The sequence below is a fragment of the Urtica dioica genome, chromosome 8 (genome assembly GCF_054948205.1).
Source record: "Urtica dioica subsp. dioica isolate 48M chromosome 8, U.dioica_male_clone48M_v1_H2, whole genome shotgun sequence".
NCBI lineage: Eukaryota > Viridiplantae > Streptophyta > Magnoliopsida > Rosales > Urticaceae > Urtica > Urtica dioica.
In genome coordinates, this window is record NC_142763.1 from 26,136,723 (window position 1) to 26,160,078 (window position 23,356).

The 23,356-nt window shown below is 34.4% G+C and overlaps 2 protein-coding genes across 6 annotated transcripts; one reads left to right on the top strand and one right to left on the bottom strand.

Moving 5' to 3' along the window:
• Positions 1-6,962: 6,962 nt before the first annotated feature.
• Positions 6,963-10,385, top strand: LOC149388691 (protein indeterminate-domain 12-like). The gene is made up of 3 exons (XM_089623897.1): positions 6,963-7,529; positions 7,640-8,039; positions 9,717-10,385. Exons 1-3 carry the CDS (start codon positions 7,304-7,306, stop codon positions 10,177-10,179), a joined length of 1,089 nt encoding a protein of 362 aa, XP_089480023.1. The 5' UTR covers positions 6,963-7,303; the 3' UTR covers positions 10,180-10,385.
• A 5,200-nt stretch (positions 10,386-15,585) lies between these two features.
• Positions 15,586-23,128, bottom strand: LOC149388692 (2-oxoglutarate (2OG) and Fe(II)-dependent oxygenase superfamily protein). 5 transcript variants are annotated; one of them, XM_089624397.1, is made up of 15 exons: positions 22,981-23,128; positions 22,788-22,865; positions 22,614-22,697; positions 22,391-22,537; positions 22,179-22,247; positions 21,946-22,072; positions 21,295-21,367; positions 21,026-21,142; positions 20,590-20,709; positions 20,460-20,478; positions 19,444-19,516; positions 19,060-19,370; positions 18,145-18,260; positions 17,964-18,057; positions 15,586-15,997 (listed from the first exon to the last, which is right to left on the bottom strand). In XM_089624397.1, exons 1-15 carry the CDS (start codon positions 23,071-23,073, stop codon positions 15,929-15,931), a joined length of 1,590 nt encoding a protein of 529 aa, XP_089480523.1. In that variant the 5' UTR covers positions 23,074-23,128; the 3' UTR covers positions 15,586-15,928. The 5 variants fall into 5 exon arrangements, with proteins under 5 accessions (XP_089480523.1, XP_089480522.1, XP_089480525.1 ...); XM_089624396.1 differs by having other exon boundaries at positions 19,033-19,370; XM_089624399.1 differs by lacking the exon at positions 17,964-18,057.
• Between the last annotated feature and the right edge of the window lie 228 nt (positions 23,129-23,356).

A 23,356-nucleotide genomic window follows, 5' to 3' on the forward strand; every position in this document is an offset into this window, starting at 1 on the left:
TTCTGATTAGTTGCAAAGGCAAGATGTCGCACACAATGTGTTGACAATGTGTCCGACAACTTGCTTGAACACAGATATGGATAAACAACAAAAGTACAGAAATAAAGTACACAGGATATGGTTACCCAGTTCGGTGAAACACACCTACGTCTGGGGGCACGCTGCCAGTGGAAAGGATTTTCACTATCTTGTAGTCAATAGTACACACAAGGTTATATCTGATTACAATCAACAAATCAATAAAACCTAGAGACTATTACTACCAGTGATCACCTAGACAGGGACTCCCCCTGAATTTGAGCTCCGTCTCAATTCCACCCTTCGAGCAACCTCCTGGCTCGGTTGACCTTCAGTCTTCAGAAGCACGTGAACCTTCAATCACGAAAAGCACAAGAACCCAAATCTCACATACACTCAATCTGTAGAATAGTGTTTGAGAGAGTACACCACTTAGAACCAAAACACACAGCCTCCCAGTCCGCCGATCTTGCACGTCTAAGAGCTCTGAGTGTTTGATCAAAAGTGTCAAGGCTGCTAAGGGAGAGCACACGGCTTTTATAGCAGCTGGACAATCCTGGAAGATATCTCGGGTTTCCTTACCCGGCCTCATGCGAATATCTCAACGTAAAGACTCCATCAAAGAGAATATTCGTGCAAAGAAGATAGCAGCGGAGGATATCTTGCAATGAAGGCTCCAGCGAGGCAGATATCTTGAAAAGAAGACAGCAGCAAGGCAATAACTCAGCAATAAATCACCAGCGAAGCAATCTGTCGAAACTGGAAACTTGCCTGAAATACTGTCTGCACATACGAGGAAAGATGTCAATCCAGAAGATGAAACATAACATCCGACATCTTTCCATACCACTTGCACTAAAAAATAAAGCCAACAAAACAACGTAACAACATTTTTCCTATTTTCTTAAGGATAATCTAGCAACGTAGCCAATTTCAAACATGGTTTTAAGGATGTAGTCAACATTAGGTAAATTTTGTAATCTAATCATTTATAGATATAAACGGTTATAAAATATCGGAAATACCCTTATGTAACATAAGTCATAGAAACCAACTACTAGCCAACGTTTCAGCTAGCCAAAACTTATCGCGTGTAAAATAAACAAAAATTAACTGAAATTAACCCAATAAAACTTGCAGCCAAAACTTATCACGTGTAAAATAAACGAAAATTAATTTAAATTAACTCAAAAAAACTTGTCTTACATTATGGATTACACAGATTTGAATGTCCTTTTCAAATCAACTAATTAAACTATAAAAAAATTATGGACTAATAAAAGTTGACGTGTATTTTTTTTAAAGGAAAATATTGAAGTGTATTAAAACGTTGACTACATGTTGATGTAAGCCGATTTTAATAGATGATGATTTAGTAATTTGCTAAATGAATAATAAAGTCACATCATCATCCGTGGCTAGATTTGAAACTTAGGTGAAATGTTGGCTAGATTGCAATACTAACGTTTCAAGTGGCTTAGTCCGACTAATTTTTCTTCTCTTAATCATCAAAAAATCATACTAACATTTGAACGTAGGAGTCTAGCTATGATTAAATCATGTGTATCTCTATCACTTTTTACAATTGTAAGAGATTATTTAAAATTATTATTTATAATATTTGAAAGAAAAGCACAGGCGAATTATGCAGAGCTCGGAGATGAAGAACTAGAGAAGATAAATCCGGTATTTCGAATGTGGAAGAGCCAAGATCAACTACTGATTTCGTGGCTTCTCTCATGGATGACTGATAGAATACTCCCTCGCATGGTGAGCTGCGTCACATCAACACAAATCGGAAAGACACTTGAGATTTACTTCGCGCAACAGATTTGAGCTAAGGTCTTTCAATTCAAAATTTAACTCTCTAAGACAAAGAAAGTTGATATTTCAATGAATGACTATCTGCTGAGAGTCTAGTAGATCTTTTTATAGTCCTCGTTGGAGAGACTTACGATGAGAAAGATCATGTAGAAGCTATATGTGAAGGTTTGCGTGATAAATACGAAACTTTCATATTATGCTACATCCATTCGCAATGATAAGTTCTCAGTTGAAGAAATAGAGGCATTACTTATTGCTTAAGAAGCTAGAATTGAGAAGAAAAATTCAGATCTAGATTTGTCTCAGTAAAAGAGTTCACAGCTGATGAATGCTCACTACACCTCAATGAACTCTTACAATGATCATAGAGGAGAAGGATCAAGATATCAAGGCCAGAGACAAAGTTACAATGGAGGTATAAAACAATTTCTCAGGAGGTCAACCACAAAACTATGGCTACAATAACTACAAAGGTTCAAATGGTCATCGTGGTGCACAAAGAGGTCGTGGTCTTAGTTTTGGAGCTCGTAGATCTCAGTCTAACGGACCTCAATGCCAAGTGTGTGGCAAGATTGGTCATCTGGCTCTTGGTTGCCTCTATCGGTTTGATGAGTCATTCAAATGTCCTTCTCAACTACAAAGCACTAGATCTCACTCTCAATCTACTAGCGTTGGGCAAGGTCATGTGGTTCAAACATCGGTTACTCCTCAAGATGTTCAAAATAAAAAAAATGATATCATCAAGACCAGTCATGGTACACACCGGATTCAAACTAGTATCAGAATATTCTAGAGCAACAAATCATGTGACATCTGAGCTGCAGAACTTAGAACTCAAGTCTGAATATCATGGTGGTGAACAACTTCACATTGGTAATGGTAAGGGACTTGTATTTAAAAATATTGGTCAAACTTCATTTGAGACTCTGTTTACTAGTCACAAAGTAGATCTAAAGTCTCTCTTACATGTACAATAAATTACAAAAAATCTGCTTAGTGTGTCAAAATTCTGCTCTAACATTGCTGTCTTTTTTGAATTCCATTCTTCTCATTGTTTTGTCAAGGATCAAAATACCAGGACTATTCTTTTGGAGGGCATGCTTAGAGATGGATTGTATACGTGTTTGACAAGGCTCAAGTGTCTCTCGAGTCTGTGTCTAAGTCTAGAGTCTCTCAGTCAAATTCATGTACTAAGGATAACTCTTACTGTAAAGCTTTCATTTCAGCTATAGTGTACCAAAATCTAAACTATTTCAACTTTGGCACAATAGGCTTCCTAACCATCCTTCTTGTAAAGTTGTTCAGAATATTATATCTGAGTGTAACATTTCTTTGTCCTTGAATAACACACCTAAAGACACTTGTTCTGCTTGGTGCTATGGAAAAATTCAGAAATTCCTTTATTTTTCTTCTAATGTTGTTTATATTACTCCTTTTGAACTTATTGTCACTGATTTATGGGGTCTTTCACTTGTTCAGTCAAGAAATGGTTTCAAATACTATATCACCTTTGTTGATGCATTTACTAGATACACCTGGATTTATATGCTCAAAGCCAAGTCTGAAGCATTCATAGGTTTTCAAAACTTCAAAGCTCTTATTGAAATATAATTCCCATTCAAAATTAGATGTGTGCAATCGGATTGGAGTGAGAGTTCAGACCATTTACCAAATTCTTAGAAAGCTTAGGAGTCACTCATAGAAAACCATGTCATCATGTTCCTGAGCAGAATGGTTTAGTTGAGATATGGCACAAACACATTTGTAGAAAATGGCTTAATTATCACTTTTGGCCCAAGCCCAACTTCCTTTCAAATTCTGGGATGAGTCATTCAGAATTGATGTGTTTCTTCTTAATAGACTTCCAACAACTGTTCTTCATGGCAACACTCTCGTCCAAACATTGTTTAAACAACCACCAAAGTATGATCATATATCAGAGTTTTTTATTGTGCCTGCTATCCCACCACTCGACTATACAATAATCATTAGCTTGCCTTTCATTCTACTATGTGTGTGTTTCTTGGTCTGAGTGATGATCACAAGGGATATTAGTGCTTAGATGCAGCTGGTAAAGTTTATATCTCTAGAGATGTCGTTTTTAATGAGTCTTCTTTTCCTTACTCTATTATGCTCAACACTTCTTCTCTTGTGTCCACATCTACTTAGCATGGTGCTCCAACCTTGTCTATTCCTCTTTTCATTAGTCTGTCAGTGTCTAGTTCTTTGTCTGACTAATAGTGCAATCAAGTTCCTCTACTATGCAATCACCACGTTCTGCAAGTTCATGTTCAAGCTTTCATGATGATTCTCTTGTTTCGTGCACTAGTGTTCAACATGGTCCAGGTAGCATTGTTATTCATCTACCAGTTCAGCCTCTAGACCCATGTGGCTCCATGTGTTGAATCACATCAAACAGTTAACACTCATCCTATGGTTACTCGAGCTAAGGATGGTTTATACAAGCCTAGAGTGTACATTGCAATAGTAGAACCTGAGTTAGTGTCGGAGGCTCTTGCTTCTCAGGACTGGCGTGCTGCTATGACTGAGGAGTATCTTGCCCTCATGAGGAATGACACGGGGTGTCTTACTAAATTTCCATTTGATAGAAAGGCTATTGGAAGTAAGTGGGTCTTCAAGCTTAAGCAGAATGCAGATGGTACATTAAACAGATACAAGGCCGGACTTGTGGCTCGGGGATATGGTGAAACTGCAGGTTTGGATTATAATGAAACCTTTTCTCCAGTGGCTAAGCCTACTGTAATCCGCATTATATTGACTGTTGCTCTATCTCAAGCTTGGCCAATTAGACAACTTGATGTCAATAATGCTTTTTTAAATAGAGATTTGGAATAGGAGGTCTACATGGCCCAACCTCAAGGGTTTGGTAATCCCAACTACCCTACTCTCATGTGTCTAGATTGAAAAAGACTTTATATGGGTTGAAGCAAGCTCCACATGCTTGGTTTGGTAAGCTGAATCTAGCACTTCAATCTCTGGGATTTACTACTTCAAAAACTGATCATTCCTTATTCATCAAGTCTTCTTTTGAGATTCAAATCTTTGTGGTGATCTGTGTTGATGATATCTTGGTCATTGGTAGTGATACTGCTCTTGTCGAAAGAATGATCGATCACTCAATTAAGTTCCATATTCTCCATGAAAGACCTTGGTTTACTTGATTTCTTCTTGGGGATTCAAGTACTCAAGAATGAGTCAGGTGTCTTGTTATGTCAAACCAAGTGTATCAAATACCTGCTAGGCAAGGCTAATGCAGTTTGTTTGTGCTAGCAATACCCCAATGACGAGTGGCCTTAAGCTTACAGCTTATGGTAGTGATGTTGTTCAAGATTCTCAACTGTGTAGAAGCATTATGGGAGCCTTGTTGTACGTCACTATCACTTGCATTGAGTTGGCTTTCTCTATCAACAAGTTGCATCAATTTATGCCCAACTTTTTTCAAGCTCATTGGGTTGTTGTGAAGAGGATTCTCCGGTACTTGGCTGGCACATTGGACTTTGGTCTGCATCTCTCCAAGGCTTCTCCGATACTTGGCCTATGTAATTTTAAGGATTAAAACCAAGTAAAATGTCTCACATACTATATGATGGTTTATTTGATTCTACAATTTCATTCAATATTCCAGATTAATATTTATAGAACAAATTACTATATACATTTGTCAACATTTTCAGACTGTTAATAATTTATAAATAAAAGTCCAAGATTCTCCAATAAAATTAGAGTTTTGTAACTAACTAAGCCATTTTAAACATGTGATTTTGGATCTAGCCTATGTTTGACAATTTTTAGGGATATAGCCAAATGACTTATGTGACAATAATTAAGGTCTGATTTGTCATTGTTTATTAACAAATTCGTCACTTTCTCTCTCTTATTTTTTTTCATTTTTTTTTTTTGCATAAAAACTTCAAAAATTCATATCTTTCTCATACGAACTCGAAATTGAGTGATTTCATATCCTACAGATTCGTGACATCGAGATCTTCAAAAATAGACCCATTGTGTTTGATGAAAAATTATGTTTAATGCATCATAGTTACGTTTCCATTTAATTTTTTGATAATTTCAAAAATTTACAATTATTTCCATATTTAAGGTAGTAACGTGATTTTTCTACATCTATGATATTAAACATGATTTTTCATCAAACAAAATGGATCTATTTTTGAAGATCTCGGCGTTACGAATCCGTAGGATTTGAAATCACTCAATTTCGAGTTCATGTGAGATAGATATGGTTTTTTGAAGTTTTTATGTTAAAAAAAAGTGTAGGAAAAAAGCAGGTGAGAGAAAATTACGAATTTGTTAATAAATAAAGGCAAATCGGTCCTTAATTATTACCACATAAACCTGTTGGCTATTTCCCTAAAAGTTTTGAAACGTATGCTAAAAACAAAATTCATAGTTTCATTTTGGCTATTTTGCTACAATACCCATAAAATTATTAACAGTAATGGTCGTCTATGTATTTTTCTTTTCCAATAACATAAATTATAACTACTCTTTTTTTTTTTTGTCTGGTCTGTAATAATAATTTGTACGTACTTATAGCATAATTCTTTCAAATTTTCGACCAAAATTTTGTAACCTCATCGCAAATCTAGAAAATTGGTCGAAAATTTGACAAAATAGTCAAATTTTCAAAAATGGTCGAAAACATTTAATAAGAGTAATTTACTATTTTCATGTGGATATGTGCAGCATTATTCAGATATATGCAATATAGGGTAGTGTTTTTTCATGTGAGGCTCTATTTGCAAGTTTCTATGGATATAATCGGGTCCATATTGAGAGAGAGAACATAAAAAAAACAAACAAAATACCCTCGAAAATATTTATATGCTTTCCATGTTGGATTACGAGAGAGAGAGAGAGAGAGAGAGAGAGAGAGATGATGTGTTATAATGTTATATATATATGCTATAATGTTTCTCATGGGCTTAAACTAGATAGCGACCTTGGAGAATATAGCCAGCCAACGCATCACATACATCATACACATACCATCCTCATCCTCATCTCTTCACTCTTCACAGATATACTTATTTTTCCCTTTTATTCTTGATTTTGTTTTTTTCTTTCATTTACCTCCCAAATGAACAATGCCTTTCTCTTTCTGTGTCTATAATAACATCATGTGTCCAAAGCTAGGATTCTCTTCCACTTCTGGGCTGCCCTTATTTTGACGCTTTGTCCAATATTCGCTGCTGTAATTTTTCCGTGAGAGAGAGAGAGAGAGAGATCAGATATTTTACTAAAGATTAAGTTATATTAGTACGTGAACACAAGACCTAAAACAAAAACAAAAAGCCAGAGAGAGAGAGATAGAGCCAAACAAAAGAGAGAGGATCTTCGCATAATACGCAAAAACAAAGAAAGGGAAAGAGTTTTGTTTTTCTCTGTTGGAGTTTTGTTGAGACCGCCTCTCGCCAATAATATGCATTCAACAGCGAAACCCGTGTCCAATTCAGCTTCTAATCTCTCAACCGAGGAAGCTTGTATTACTGTCTCTTCTGGTCCAAGAGTAGTCCACGACTTTGGTGGACTATTCAACCCTAATTCCATTCTCGTCTCAACCTTTAACCCCAATAACACTGATCATCTTCCACAACAGCAACAGCCCCAGAAAATCAAGAAGAAACGAAGCCTCCCTGGAAACCCCGGTGCGTATACTAATTTTGATTTAATCAAATGTTTCCAAATCAAATAGTCTTATATATATATATATATATATATGACTGATTAGGGTTTACAAATATTGGTTTATGATCAGACCCAGATGCTGAAGTGATTGCACTATCTCCGAAGACTCTGATGGCCACGAACAGGTTTGTGTGCGAGATCTGCAGCAAGGGCTTCCAGAGGGATCAAAACCTTCAGCTCCACAGAAGGGGACACAATATTCCATGGAAGCTGAAGCAAAGGAGCGGCAAAGAGCAGACGAGGAAGAGGGTCTACGTTTGCCCTGAGCTCACGTGCGTTCACAACCAACCTTCTAGGGCTTTGGGAGACCTGACTGGGATCAAGAAGCACTTTTGTAGGAAACACGGAGAGAAGAAGTGGAAGTGCGACAAGTGCTCCAAGATCTACGCCGTTCACTCTGACTGGAAAGCTCACGTCAAGACCTGTGGTACTAGAGAATACAGATGTGACTGTGGAACTCTTTTTTCCAGGTACGCATTAATAATAATATTGATGCTAATTTTATTATTTGTTAATTTTTTGCTTAATTATCCCTTTGATCCTCATCCTATAAGCTACATCATCATGATTATACTTGGCTCTGTCTGAAGAATCCGAAAATGTTGGTCATTTGTCAAAAGTGGGAAGGGAGTCTCATTTTTATTTTTAATACTTGGTGCATATGGTCTGAGTTTTACTTGTTTTGTTCAATGCTGTGTTGGGCTTGGAATTTTGTTGGAAAACACACACACACACACACACACACACACACACATATATATATATATATATATATATATATATATATAATGTGCATTGCAGGTTATGCTGAAATAGACACTACTAATGCAAGTGACTGTGCACGCTAAGTGGGACTGTTTATCACAAGAGAGAACGTACTATAAGAAATATATTTTCAGAAAATATGTATATACATATATGTGTGTGTATATTTAATTGATCGAAATAGATATCTGTGAAAATCTGAGCTTGCATGTGTGTGTGTGTGTATATATATATATATATATATATATACATACAGTCCTGTGTTTTAAGCAAATTTCGGTAGATATATATTAATTTTAAAAAAAAAAAAAGTTGTCTTTGTTTCATTATATGCATGTGAATTGGTCTTCTTGGTGTCCAAAAGCTTATTTAATTTGCTAAAAATGTCGTTTATAGTAGGATTCCTTAACAGTTAACAGTCTCATTTATGATATCTTTCCTCCTAATCTTTCCCATATTATTTAGGACTGGGAATTAATTAGTATTCTCAGAGTCAGATATAATGTGTGAGACCTCACATTGAATAGTGGTTAACTTATGACCTGATCATTACAGAATAGGTTCAACTTTTAATGGACCGGGTCAAGTTTAATAATTAATGTTATTTTCCCTTAGTTGGTACTTTATAAGGATTGTGACTTGAGTCTCGAAAACAATGATGAGTTCTGCTCTTGTCCAAGAAAAAGTTAAAGATATTGCTGAGTTAATAATTACTTTTGGGGATTCATGGACGAGAAAACCCGTGACAATAATCATGCAATTTATTTATCTATTTATTTTTTTACGAAATGAAGTGTGTCATTATATACATGCAGAGACAAAGAGGCAGCGAAACACTGAACTTTTTCATCATTATGAGAAAAACTAGTAAATGTACAGAAAAATCCGAATTGGTGGAACCTCTTTTTTTTCTTTTTTTCTTATATCTAAATGTGCATATATATACTTCTCCCCATGTACATTATATCATGCGTAATTATTTTCATGCACTAGTCTCCCACTTTCAAAATGACCCATATTAGTCATAATTCACAATTTTACCAAAAATATTTTCAATTTCTTGACGTATAGTATGTCACCCTTTTTTTAAAAAAATATTTCGCATATATATTAATCAGTCGCCCTTTCTTTACGGTAAGCTTCTGACATTGTGCATGATTTTTTATTTATTTTATATATCCATCAAATCCACATGCACGACTTGCATTGACGACCCACTTTTTAGCTTTTTCTCACAACAACGTTGGAAAACACACGCAACATCCGTACGTGTATGAATTTTTGCATGCATGGAATGAGATTCAAATCAATTCAATACTACAAGCTAGCTAGCTAGTATTTCTTTCATATATATATATAATCAAATTTGTTACACTACACAGGAAAGACAGCTTCGTAACGCACAGAGCGTTCTGCGACGCGCTGGCCGAAGAAAGCGCGAGGCTCGCTGCGGCGGCGAACCAACCACCGAACCCACTGAAGAACACAGTTCAACCTCTCTTCCGCAATAACTTCCCATCACACGGTAACAATTACTTCTCGTCACAGAACAGCAACAGCAACGGCCACGCGGCACTCCTCTCTCCGTGGGACCCGCCACGCCACTTCTCCGCGGCGCACCTCTCGGCCACGGCGCTGCTCCAGAAGGCGGCCACGGTGGGGGCTCAGCCTGCCACGTGGCAGAAGAGCAGCGACAGGCTCACCAGGGACTTCCTGGGCCTGGCCGCGCCGGATCACCGCCACGTGAAGGGTGTGCTGAGCTTCGCCGGGGAAGCGGAGTTCGCTCCGCCGCAACAGCAGGTTTTGGGGTTCGCCGGTTTGGAGACCTGGGCTCACCATTGTTGAGTTTTTCAAAGAACGGAAATGCCCTTTAATTGAGAGGAGAAATAAATGTGATATAGGTCTAAAAGGAAGGGGAAAAAATATGTATTGCGCTTATGATATTATGATTAGCATTTGTATTCCATTTGGTTCTTTTTGGATTTTCCCATAACTTGCTATATGCGTGCCGGTGTAATTTGCAGCACTTTATTTCAAAATTTACTCTTCTATTTTTTTTCATTCTATTAGCCTTAATAATGCCTATATTATTTAGTTGGAAAAGCATCATAAAAATTTCTAGCTAGGTCTTGATCCAGTATTCTTGCCTTTATTTTAACAACAAACTCTTGTACTTAAGAAAATGGAAAAAAATATCACCCAATAAATCATCTATCAAATGACGCAATAATACAATGTGATTTATAGTATTTTTATAGTTTTTCTTTTTGTGATTTAAATACCCTCACATCCATATTTTTAAAAACAACCACCTCTCCAAATTTTGTAGATTAAAAAGCTTTAAATATTTTTGAAATGGCTATTTTTAGAATTTTTGTGTACACAAATCAACAAAACTTAGGAATAAAGGGTTTTTTATTTTGAAAAATGTGAATATAAGAATTTTTAAATCACAAACATAAAAAAGGAATAAAATTGAGAGTTTTTCCATGATACATTGTAAAAGACATGGTAATTGATATGTAAATTGTAATATGGAGTCTTTTGGTTAAACCCTAACGGCTTTTAGTGTGTGTACGTGTTATTTTCTTTTAATTCTATTATACTTAATACCGCCCTTTCTAGTTTGACTTCACCAGTGTATGTTATTTAAAGGATTAATTAAACCAGTAGTTCAATAACTCACTATTCTTAAAAATAACTAAAGTTTAATTTTCTTAAGAAAATAACTCATTAGGTCGAAGTTAATTAAATTAACTGTTCAATTAATCTAATTATAAATGAACAACTAATTTAATTAATTTTGACCTGATGGGCTATTTCTCTAATAAAATAAAAATTTGAGCTAGATCTTAAAAAAAAGTAGTGGATTGCAAAAAATACTTATTATTTAAACGTTGTTTCGTTTATGGGGCAAAGCACGAGTAAAGATATAATATTGCTACATATAACGGAAGCGTCAACTGCTCTTTAATAAAGTTTTGTGTAAACTGTGAATATGCACCCTTATAAGCTATCCATGATCAATTTCGTTTTTGAAAAAAATGTTAGTCTTATACCCTATTTCTCAACAAGCACTATAAAAATGCGATTTTTTTTTCTAAATATAGTGATGAAAAGTTGTAACAAAAAAATGTCAAAATAATTGTCTTAACTTGAGTTTATAAAATAGAACAAGGCGAATACAACTAATGTGTTTAGGTCAAATTATTCCTATTAAAGACTAGTCAAACAAATAACGGTTATAATTTAAGGTTTACATGGTCGTGTAATGACTAATGTTTTTTTAACTTGCTGTAGCCTCCGAACAATTCAGATAACCGGGGACCTTAACTTATATATGGTTTAGGGGCGTTTTTCAATTTATTTTGTCAATGAGTCCTTTGCTTGGATTTTTTTTGGCAGTCAAGTACCCAACTCACTGTGTTCGATCCTATTCCGATTTTACAAAGAGTGAAATAAAGTCCTCAGACATGGAAAATCCCTTAGATACTGATTTCGTCACCATTTAAAAGAAAATTAGAATTTTAATATTATATAAACTTGGAAATAAATTACTATTACAGCTAATTATGTTTTCCTATTTTTTTTTTGGTCCATTAAATATATAATCTTATTTACATGTTTAATTTGCTATTTAACCAACTTTTAGTAATTTTTTTGGTAAATAGTCATAAATCATTATTTACACGTTCAAAAGCTTAACTGCAACAACAAAAATGAAATTAAAAATGTGTAAGTACGTGTAAATACGTCTAGTATGTGGCTATTTACCTAAAATTTATTGAAGGTTGGTTAAATAGAAATTCCAAAAGTATAAGTGAGTTAGTTTCCTAATTTTTTGTTAATTTATTTTATTATTTGTATTTAATGCTTATTCATCATCAACGCATATTATGTACCACTGTGAACATTGGGGTAGTCGGGTTCAATTTGGTCCTATACTATACTTGGTCAGTAATAAATTATATGAGGTACTTTTTTTTTTCCCTCAACTTGACTGAAGAATATTGTACGGTCCCGCGAGGAAGAACTTGAGACATCCTAATAGCTTATGATTATAGTTTTTGACTCTCATCTAAGTCCCTACGTTGTTCCTATGCAATAAAATATTCGATTTTTTTTTTTTTTTAATAAAACCTACCCCACGCAATGATTATTTGTTTCAAAGTTGCATGATTGATCATTTAGACTCATTTGCTTCATTTTCAATCTTCTTACCTCCTATTTGAACGTTTAAGTTTTACCCAAAGTAAAAAAGAAGAAGAAACAAAACTACCTCGCGCAATATATCGAGGACATGAACTTTGATTATGACTTGAAGTTTTGAGATAATAAATGACCATTTTGCGCACTATTAATGTTTTTTTTTTCATTTTTAAATAACAAAAGTGACTGACTTTGATACAAATAGGACCACAGCAACCACATGCAAAACCAATATATGCATGTAATATATATATATATATATATATATATATATCATGCTAAATCACTTGTCTCTCACACTCTCTCAGAGGACGGATATAGTAACAAATTAATGGAATTTTCGTATGCAGATTTTCTTCCAATTATAAGGATGGTAATATTTAAAGTACAATACATTAAGAATTAAGTAAGATTATAATAAAATAAAATAAAGGACGAATGGTGAGGTACCATATTCTCGTTAGAAGAGCCCCTGTGATATTGGGATCATTATAAGCACTGCATTTAAATCATATCATTTATTCCAACTATATACAGTAGTTTAGCCACAGTTATTGAAAGTAATGAATTAACATGTTCATAATTTTTTATTAGCCAAAATGACGAATAGCGGCCAAATGAAAATGATGAACAAGATGAAGAAATAACGTTTAAATAAGCCAAATGATATATTCGAATTAAAAAAAAAAAACAAAATTAGTCAATTTTGCCATATGATTAGTTTTGGATTTTTTTTTAAACAATCAATTTTAACATTTTAAGTGGGTAAGTCAGTCCAAATTTTCATATAATATTTATCAATGGTATCAATAAAATTTGTTTGCCCATAGGCTTGAACAGTTAAAAAAAATGGAAAAGACAAAGACGTTGTAGTAAATACATTATCTCAGTCTGAACATTATCATATGTGACTTTATCATCATAACTAATACTAACTTTAGCTTGCCTTAAGATCAAATATCGGTGTCTAACTAACATTATCATATGCAAGTTTATTATACATGCGACAAAATAGTAAGCAACCATAGTTTTGTCCTGTCTAATATGATACAATTCTTTCATGCACTAGGGAAAACTAGGGGTAAATAAATGTAAAATATAGATATACATTATGCATAAAATTAAAAAGGGATATGCCTCAATGCTCTGGCTATTTTACTATATATTTCTTTATTTACTATAAAAAAAAATAACTTTATTCGTTTTGAGAATATTGTTAAGAAAAACAAACTTATTTCCATTTAATATATATGGACATGAGCGCACGAAGCAGCGACTATTGAGCAATAAAAGGCTACATAACATGATTTCACGAGCAACACTTTTCTTTTCTCTCAATATTTTTTTAAAATATATTGTTTTTCATTGTAAAACCACATGGTTCATAATTAAAGATATTTGAGTTTACCAAGAAATTCTTTTTCCTTATCATTTCACTTTCTTTTGTGCGTACTATAAATTTTTGCATGAAATTCAAAGAAACTCTAAGCCTTTTGTAAAGATATATGGAACATAGAGGCTGTAAAAAAAACCCTGTTGTAAGCGTGAGTAGAAAGGTAAACTAAGTTGATGATTATTTGCAATGTGTTTCTGTGCTTGGTGTTATTGTGGTCCGGAAATCAGATAGCTACCCCTAGTAATTAACTTATTAAAGAAACACAAAAGACTAAAGGAATGTGATGAAAAGAAAAGAAGAGAAGAGAAAAAAAAAACAAAACATAATGAAAGAATGAAAATAAAAGGTTGTAAATGTCAACGGTTAGGGAAAAGACGCTTAATCGAAGTTTGAATTTTTTTTTTTTTCTCTTTTTTCATTTTAGATAAACATAAGAATGCCCTAAACATAATGGTTCTCAAGTCTTTTTATTCACTCGATTACATGACGCCCTTTATCAATTTCTGTGCACATTCCTCACAAACATCTATCATATCATATATCATATACAGATTCGACCACCGTGAGAAAGGTTTTATGAATTAAAAAAAAAAAGCACACACACACACACACAACATTGGATGTGCTATATCTAGGTGTACTAAGTTCAGCTAAACTATTCTTTAAAAGGGTCTCCTCAAAATTAGCTTAGTTCATAAAATTTGGGTGCTTTGTTCTTTATATGTGTTCACAAATTTGTGAAAAACTATATGAAGCGTAAAAGAAGGAATATTAGTTCAATTCAAACCATGCATCTTTCTTTGGCAAAGTTAATGGTATAGCCAAAATTCTTTTCCCCACAAGGTCTCCAAAGAGCTTGGTATATCCACTTAGAGGAAGTGAGAGGAGAGAACATGGCATTGGGATTAACGAAAGTATAGGGCTCTTTGGGTTTGGGTGGTTTGTAGTATATCCTTGGCTTTTTAGAAAGTAGATACGTTACGTTAGTTGCAGGGTTGATGTACAATACATGCCATTTTGCCTACGGTAAAAAAAAAGGCACACTCTTTTTTATTTTATTTTATTTTATTTTATTTTACTTCTTCTTTTATGGCGCAACAAGACAAACCAAAAGCTTCTCTTCTATTCTCATCTTCCTCTTTACCTTTTTTTCAACGACTTACTTGCATGTGTCATCTTCCTCCAGAGAATCTTTTGCCTCCACAAAACTTCTTTTACCCTCTTTTTCTTCTATTCCAGTCCCTAATAATTAACCCCTTCTTTTCCTATGCTTTTTTTCCCCACCTTTTTCCTCTTCTCTTGCTAATTCTCACTTCAAGGCAATCCACCCTTTTTCTCATTTCTATTATGCCTATAAATTCGAGCAAAAAATAAAATAAAATAAAATTATGCTCATAAATTTATTTACAAAATGAACACTCTTTAACAATTTATTATGCTGTTTAATAGAGAATAAAATACACAAAACTCTACATGTAGCAGAGAATAAAATGAGATGTCCACCTATGTTTTCCAACCTACAAGAAAATGAGTGTCTTTATTATTTTCTCAATTATTTGATAACAAACCGTTCCTCTAGAATCTAAGAGGTCCAACCTCTAAATTATATTAAAAAATAATAAAAAAGAGCACGGAAATTATCAGGATGTGGAAATGAGTGACGACATCGCTTTCAGTGAAAAAAATGAATTACTCGTACGTGACGAGTTTCAGTAACAAAATGGAAAGGAATCTCGAAAACTGAACAGGACAATGAATAAAATCATTATAGTCTAGGTAGCCATGTACACAATCCGAAGCACAGAGCACTATAATCCTAGTCAAAGCAGGTGATGATTTAAATTCTACAAAATATATACATGCAAGAACATATGCTATGATAAAATGGTTTGAAAGAAGGTAAAAGGCTCTGCAGTGAATATGCATCGATTTGCTCTCAGGATTCAGGAGGGACCAAATTCACTAAAGTATTGTTCCTGAACAGATATCTCATCTCTTCGTTCTTATGGACCCACCAAAATTCACTCCTAGATGCTTGTCCAACAAGCTACTGAATGCCTGAAAAAACATAAATTATAATAAGGCTTCACATTTTCAATAATAGCCCACATTACATAGCTCACCACACAACGATTCCTTCACAACATTCAGGTCTTTAAACAGATTCTTCACTTGGAATAATTAACTCTTTTTTTCTTTTCGATATAAGATTCTAATTTACACTGACCACCACTCTATTTCTTTTTTATGTCATACTTGCCAATCTCATGAGAAAGTTGGAATGTAATATACAAGTTTCTGGGTATATGCTGAGATTCAAACAAAGCATTACACCTAAAGTAATTACTGAATTGTTCTCATTAATCTCACCTTGCCTTTCTTTTACCATTCTCCTTGATCAATAAAACAATTCATCATTAATTTGCTCGAATCTATGTCTGACTTACATAGTTTTATCTTGTTTCTATCTAAAACATCTGGAGAGCTAAAGCTATAAAGTAAATATGCTAAAGATTGCAAAGATGCCCACTTTGACGATAATGATTCTGAGAATATGCAAGGAATGAAAAGAAAAGATATTCACTGATATAAAAGCAAGTTTTTGAAATGAGATAGTGCCAAGGATTGGATCAGAAAAATGCAACAAAGAGAGATTATATAGAACGAAATTAAGACAATAGACAACATCCTAAAGATGACTAATTACTTGCACAAAAATTTGAGCATTGCACAGACACGAGATTAGTTGAACCTTTCTTAAGGAATTGCAATTCCAAAACAAATAAATATTTTCAGCTACTTTTTTTTTTTTTTACATTTGGCCTCAGTAGGAAAAAAATTAAAAAAGATCCGGCTTCATAACAAGTAGATCAAAACATCTTTAATGTTTTGTCATTCAAATGGGCAGTGTCTAAATAGAAGTTACAAACAGGCATAACAGATCCTTTTGAGGTAACCCGAAAAAAAAAAAAAAAAAAAAAAAAAAAAAGGTGTTGAATACTTTTTTCTTTCATATAATTGATAAACTGCAATGCCGAAGCAATAGCACTCATTTATAGGACAATTTTATTATTGGTGGCACAAATAAAACAGCAATTAGCTAGAAAGTACAGCTGCCTAAACTTGGACTGATGGATAATAGAAATAAAGAGAAAGTCTGATATCTATAATGAGGTATAATGAGCTTCTAGAATTTTTCTTTGCGAATAATGAGTCCTCTGAGTCATGCTGTTTTATTTCATACAAGAACACTCGTAACTCTTTCAAGTTCCTAATGAACTCATTCTCGTATGTTTCATACAAGAGCTAGTTTGATTATTAATTAGTACAACTTGAAAGAGTAGATTAAGTCAAAATGATAAAGCTGTTTAAGAATAGAAATAATTCACATACAAGAGCTAGTTCAATTATAAGTAGTTAGTAGAACTTGAAAGAGTAGATTTAAGTCAAAATGACAAAGCTGTTTAAGAATAGAAATAATTCTAAAAAGTAAAATGAAGGACCTTAAATGCTTTAAGGATGTCAAAAATGAAGTTATGAGTTCTTATTCTGCCACCGGAGGGAAGGACAATTGAATGGTTTGTGAAAACAGCAACAAAACTATGTATAAATGAGAACATAATTCATTGAAAGACCATAACTAAAACAATCCCCTAAAATCAGGAAATTTTCACTCTTTGTTCGGTTCTGCTGTTATTTTACATAGAGTGAGTGATGCCAAAATTTGTGTTCGATTTTTTAGATTGTTTCTACATATGGGACGACTGAACAAGCCAATTATTGTGGGCTAACTAAAGAAACTATAATGTTATCCTTCCTTACACATGAAAAACAGGATGATCTACATGCCAAACAAATCAAGCTCTTCAATTATTCATATCCTGATAAAAGAAGACGAAAAACGAGCTTCTTGTAAATGATAATTTTATTAGTTCTTACATCCTTTCATTTCTAGTATCGCTGTGTCGGCATTTTAATGCGACAATTTTCTACTTAGGAAGGACAAAACGCAGCATGCAATTACCTCAAGTGCGAACGCTTCTTTACCATTTAGAATAGCATCCATTGCAGAGAATTGATCATCAAAAGCGCCATAGAAAACTTGGTAAAATTTATTTCTGAAAGTGATGGCAAAAAATCAAATAAAGAAATTATTCCTCTACACTAAGACTACAAAAAGAAAATTGTACAAAGCCAGCTGTTACCTCTCTTCCTCGGTTATAAGTTGCTCTAGCTCATCAAATTTACGTGTTAGGACTTCTGCTGCGATTGGTGAAAGCAAATGAAGTATTAGAGCCTCCAGAGTTCTTGGGAAGTTGTGCTGGAAAAAGAAAATTTCCATCAAGAAACAGAATTATTATAGCATTTTGTCCGAATTCCAATAAATAATCTAAAATACTTGAAAGACGTCTTTAAAATTATCACTGTATTTAAGCAAAGAAGAATATTGATTTGCAAACATAGCCGAAATTGTTTCTATACACGCATTTGAGTTCCTATACCGTGAAAGCATTAATAAATTATTGCAATATTTAAAACTCAAGACAAAGGTTTCAACTCAACAATTTTAGCTGATAACCATTAAAAAAAATACCAACTAGAATAATATAACTTATTGCACTAAATTCAGAATATTTTTATTTGAAAAAAGAGATGAAGTCTAATTAAAGAAAATATAGAGATACAGCCAGAATAGAATTATCAAGTTGATTAAAAGACACAACCACTCTCTTCTAAAAGCAAAAATAAAAAAACTAACAAAGAAAATTCTATACACTAGTACAACACCACAAAGCTACGAGACATGTTATATTATCTAAATATCAAATAGCCAGTAAAATTAGAAGGGGGAAAGAGAGGTGAAAAAAATAAAATACATTATAATGCTTTACTAGCTTAAGCTAAAAGCAAATGAATACCTACTTCATAGCCAGGATAAGTTGTAGAGACTGTTACGGTCCTAGTTGATTCCTACATCGTCAAGTATGGAATTGGCATGTAGGAGTCCCACATAACTAAAATATGGGCACCCTCTCCTTAATAGCTAGCTTTTGGGGATGAGTTCTACCCAAAGGGTTGTATCAGAGACGTACAAGAAAATAAAAGGCATAAAAATTCACCGCCATTGCAAGAAAGATATCTTGAAGAGTGCATGGCTCCAGGCTCCACAAAATTCTAGCGATCTCATCCTCTTGCGCACCAGGTAATCTACCCGATGCGGCTTTTGTGATTTCCACGTCAACCCTTCTGACAGAATCGGTTGTCGGTGCGGATTTCACGAGTTCACCACTGTCAGAAACATTTATCTGGCGATGAACTAAAGAAACGAGTGCATGAAGAACCTGAATGGCAACTGGTTCCAGTTCATGTAAAACGGTTCTCTGCTCCAGCCCTTTGCCTTCTAACTCCTTTTTCTCACATGTCTGCTGACCTGGTGTGAAATTAAAATACACATTTTCAAAACGTCGTAGAGTTCAATCCACAATAACTGACTTCTCTCTTACCATCCGATTCTAGTGTAACCTTCATATTCTCGAATTTTGCGGAAGGCGCAGTAGCTTGACTCAGAATTTCATTCTGCCCTAATTGAAAGTACTTGTATGAGTAAAAGCTGGAGAACTTTTTCATACTTTTTTTTTGTTGCACTGGGAGAAACTCGGATAATAGGAATAAAAAAACAAATTGATAGCTAACATTAAATTAATAAAACTTGAGGATAAAACTCAAATAAAAATGTGGTGTCTTCCCAAAAATAGTTGCAAAACTTTAATAGGGAATAGAACTTTAACATATTGTAGTTCCTTCTTTTGAACGACATGACACAAATACTACCAAGGACCACTATAAATTACAGTCCAAGAACATTTAGGCTATGCTTTTTCTAGGGAGACACTATTTTATTAGTTATATAAGGTTATACTTGAGAAATTACAGATTTTGGTCTCGAATAAAAAGAAAATAAAAATTGCTCAAAGTTTTTATTCTTGAAATGAAACCATACAAGTTTATCCACATCTATTTCCCCCACAGCTGATCTCATATTTTTTATTCCTTGAAAAACTCGCATTATTTCTTTCCAGCGAGCCATAAAGGCTATATTTGGAGCTAGATTTAACAGGGAAAGTTATAGGAAAATGCTAAAAACAAAAATATAGAGAGAAAAAAGAATATTTTCTAGCTTTTGAAGCTAAAGAGAAAATATTGTTAAAGGAGAGAGAGGTGCCTGAGTGATGGAGTGGTACATACTCAAGATTTAAATCACTATCTATCGACACTAGTAAAAGAAAATTGACACACCATTTCCCTTAATGTTCTGATTACTTAGGTCCAAAGAAACGGAAAGATAGGGAGGAAGAAAAATTTAGTAGAGATTGGTCTTAAAATCCTAGTTTGAGCATAGCCTTAACAATTTTTTTCTCATATGGAAATGATGTATCAGCAACATATACCAAGCAATTTAATAATTCAGACTGAAACTAGAAGCAGACAGACAGATATGCCTATTGGATAGAGTAGATACCATTTCCTTATCTGCAAGTCTTTTATTTGAATTCGAATGCAGTCCAGATCCAGCAAAAAAACAATATACTGAAGTTAGATTTTGAACCGCAACCACTAAATAAAACACTTACGAAATCAACTGAGAGAACCTTCTTAATAATCTTCGCAGATAGTATGCATCCATATGTTCAGACATCCCTGACATTATGCTGGACGGCCACCAAAAATTCACCGCGATGGTTATATCATCACTATCAACCTGGTGGAACCTACAGTAAAATAAATGTAGCGTATAGCAGAGAGTGTATCCATTTTTCCATACATACCACATGTGGAAGATTTTTTTTTTTTAAACATACGATTCTCATATCTTCCAAAAATTAAAATCCTATTCCTAAAATAATATACAACCACCATAGTCCTTTCATAAAGCTGATAGATAGACAGGTAGAAACATTTCTTGACAATAATAAAAGAATGAGTAGAACCTGTGTTATAGTACCTTGAAAGAGGATATAGAACAGAAATTAGCAAAGTTCCTCGTAAAACCATGATTCTATAGATAGTCACGGAACTGAATCTTACCATCCTTCTGGAATAAAAAGTGCATCCCCTGCATGGAGAATAACCTTCTGAGAGTTCTCCATTAAATATTTTGCGCGTGGATACACTGAAAAGTCTGGCTTTTCTAGAGAAATCAAACTGCCATAAAAAGAAAAAGACACAAAGATAAAATCAACTCGTTAAACAGCAAATAGATCCAGTGGCTACACTCCCAAGTAACAGTAGATATATTAACAGCTTTCCTGAAAACAAGAAATCAGGATCAAGAGAAAAAGCATTCTTCAGGGTACCTATGATTTGATGCCTCCCCGTAGATAGGCATCAAATATAGCATGGGACTAGCAGAAGGAGGCCATAAAACCACTGCAGCAAGTTTTCAGATGATAAGAAAACATAAACATCTATAGCAATTAAGCATTTTAGTCATTAGATTTAGATTAAAATCTTCTCTAAAAATAAGCTACATAGCTGGTCATCGCCAAAACCTGAACTATAAGGATAAAACATAAAACTTCCAATGCTCGTTAGCCACCCAACAGCTCACATTTAGCTCACACCTAGATCAGATTATAACGTTAAAAACTACTGAGACTAAAGAATCGTAAAACTACAGTTCTATGGCTAAGTAAATTCAGGTGTATTTTGAATACTTGTAGGCGAAGCAACAGTTTTACTTTCATTTTTATTTTTGCAAAGAATCTGACTCTAATGTAGTTTGAAAAGTATAATATTATAATGGTAATTCAAACGGGCACGCCCTGTCTGTTTATTTAACGAGCAGATGTATTGCAAGTCTAGATTCATGCTGGTCTAGAAGATTAACCATAAGTCAGTCTAGATTTAGAGATATCTAACAGCATTTATTGAAGTTGAGACCACATTTTCGGAAATCGCAAACGAGACAGTAACAAAACCTACCAAATATTAAACAGGACTCTCACCTTGTTTACACCCGGAAACTAAGCATAGAAGGTTATGATGCGGATCATAGTGAGTACTAGACCGAGCTCGAGCACTGCTCATCCATAGGTTGACCGAAGCTAAATGCTTTTCTTCCAAAAACAAAGGCTAAAAAAGCCAATAACTCGAAGTTAGACTCATTCAGCTTGAACAAATTATGTTTCAGGGAAGAGATATAGAGTGAAAACACAGTTGGTCCAAGACATTCACAGACCTTCTCAATATCCTCTTTCAGTGCTTCCAACTGAACTTTATCCTCATTTTCAAAATGCAAAATCGGTACCTACACTTACAAATACCCCTTGTCAACAATTTCTGAAATCGAGCAGCGAAAAAACGTCCCACAAACTGAGCACTACTAACTACGATCCCGAGAGAAATCATTATTGAAAAGTGCTTTAATAAAAAATTACTCAAAACCGAAACCTGTGCTAAATAGATTTGTCCAGAAGGATCATCACGAGGCTCTGATATCCCATCCCTCTCCGATTCACAACCGCTGGTTGTTCCGACATCAGATTTCTGCATTCTTTGCATGCACGAGCCAATGAAATCGGAAAATGGTAAAGCGACCTACAAAAATCCACGGCTTCAGTGAATTCAAAGGCTTGCTTTTCAATGTCACCACACGAAAGAACATTAAGCCCACCCTCTCATGGCTTCTGAGATCGCCGTAGAAGGAAGGTGCAGATTTCGATAGCATGGCCTCGACAACACACGATCCAACCCGCTCCTGTGTTTCAAAATCACCAACCACAATCAAACAAACATAAAAACCAGTTTCTTACAACCAAAGACGAAGCGTGCTCGAAGAGCGACTGACCTTTAAATAGTCGAGACCGCCATTGGATGGGTTCCACTTCGAGAAAGCTTTCCAATCTTTGACGCATGATTTAAAAACCTTTGGTGATTCATTGTAAGAGAAAAACGGATTTTAGTAGCAACACAAAGTAGTGATCAAAACTGATTATAAATACAAAATTGTTAGGATAGCTTCGGAAGAATCGGAAATTTACTGCGGGAACGTTTGTGGATTCGATTGTAGAGTTGAAGTGTGTGGGAGATGGAAGCTCGTCGTATGTTCGAATCCGCAGAGGCGATTCCGACATGGCTGGGAGACTGAACTCGCTGGGTTTGTAGTTTGTTAGTTTTGGGGGTTTAGTCCTTGATGGAAATAAATAAATACATGTGGGTTTTACTTTATGAATAAATAACATTTTCCCCCCTGAACTATGGTCATTTTAATTACTGACTCCTAAAACTTTGAAAACTGCATGTTTTTTTTTATAGTTTAAACTCCAATTTGTTTCTAGTGCTTCTGTTAGAATTGTCGTCAAAAAGGCCAGAAAATGAACATGTGCTTATCACGTGTGGAAGAAAAAAAAGTATTAT

Bases quoted from the DNA above. Each gene is read 5' to 3' on its own strand.
- LOC149388692 (XM_089624396.1), bottom strand. From the start codon at position 23,073: ATGTCGGAATCGCCTCTGCGGATTCGAACATACGACGAGCTTCCATCT. The intron at 21,368-21,945 runs GTGAGAGTCCTG...AACTTGCTGCAG, and splicing joins AGTTTCCGGGTGTAAACAAG to TGGTTTTATGGCCTCCTTCT. The intron at 18,058-18,144 runs GTAACAGCTGGC...CATCACTTTCAG, and splicing joins CTTATAACCGAGGAAGAGAG to AAATAAATTTTACCAAGTTT.
- LOC149388691 (XM_089623897.1), top strand. From the start codon at position 7,304: ATGCATTCAACAGCGAAACCCGTGTCCAATTCAGCTTCTAATCTCTCA. The intron at 7,530-7,639 runs GTGCGTATACTA...GTTTATGATCAG, and splicing joins AAGCCTCCCTGGAAACCCCG to ACCCAGATGCTGAAGTGATT. The intron at 8,040-9,716 runs GTACGCATTAAT...TACACTACACAG, and splicing joins TGTGGAACTCTTTTTTCCAG to GAAAGACAGCTTCGTAACGC.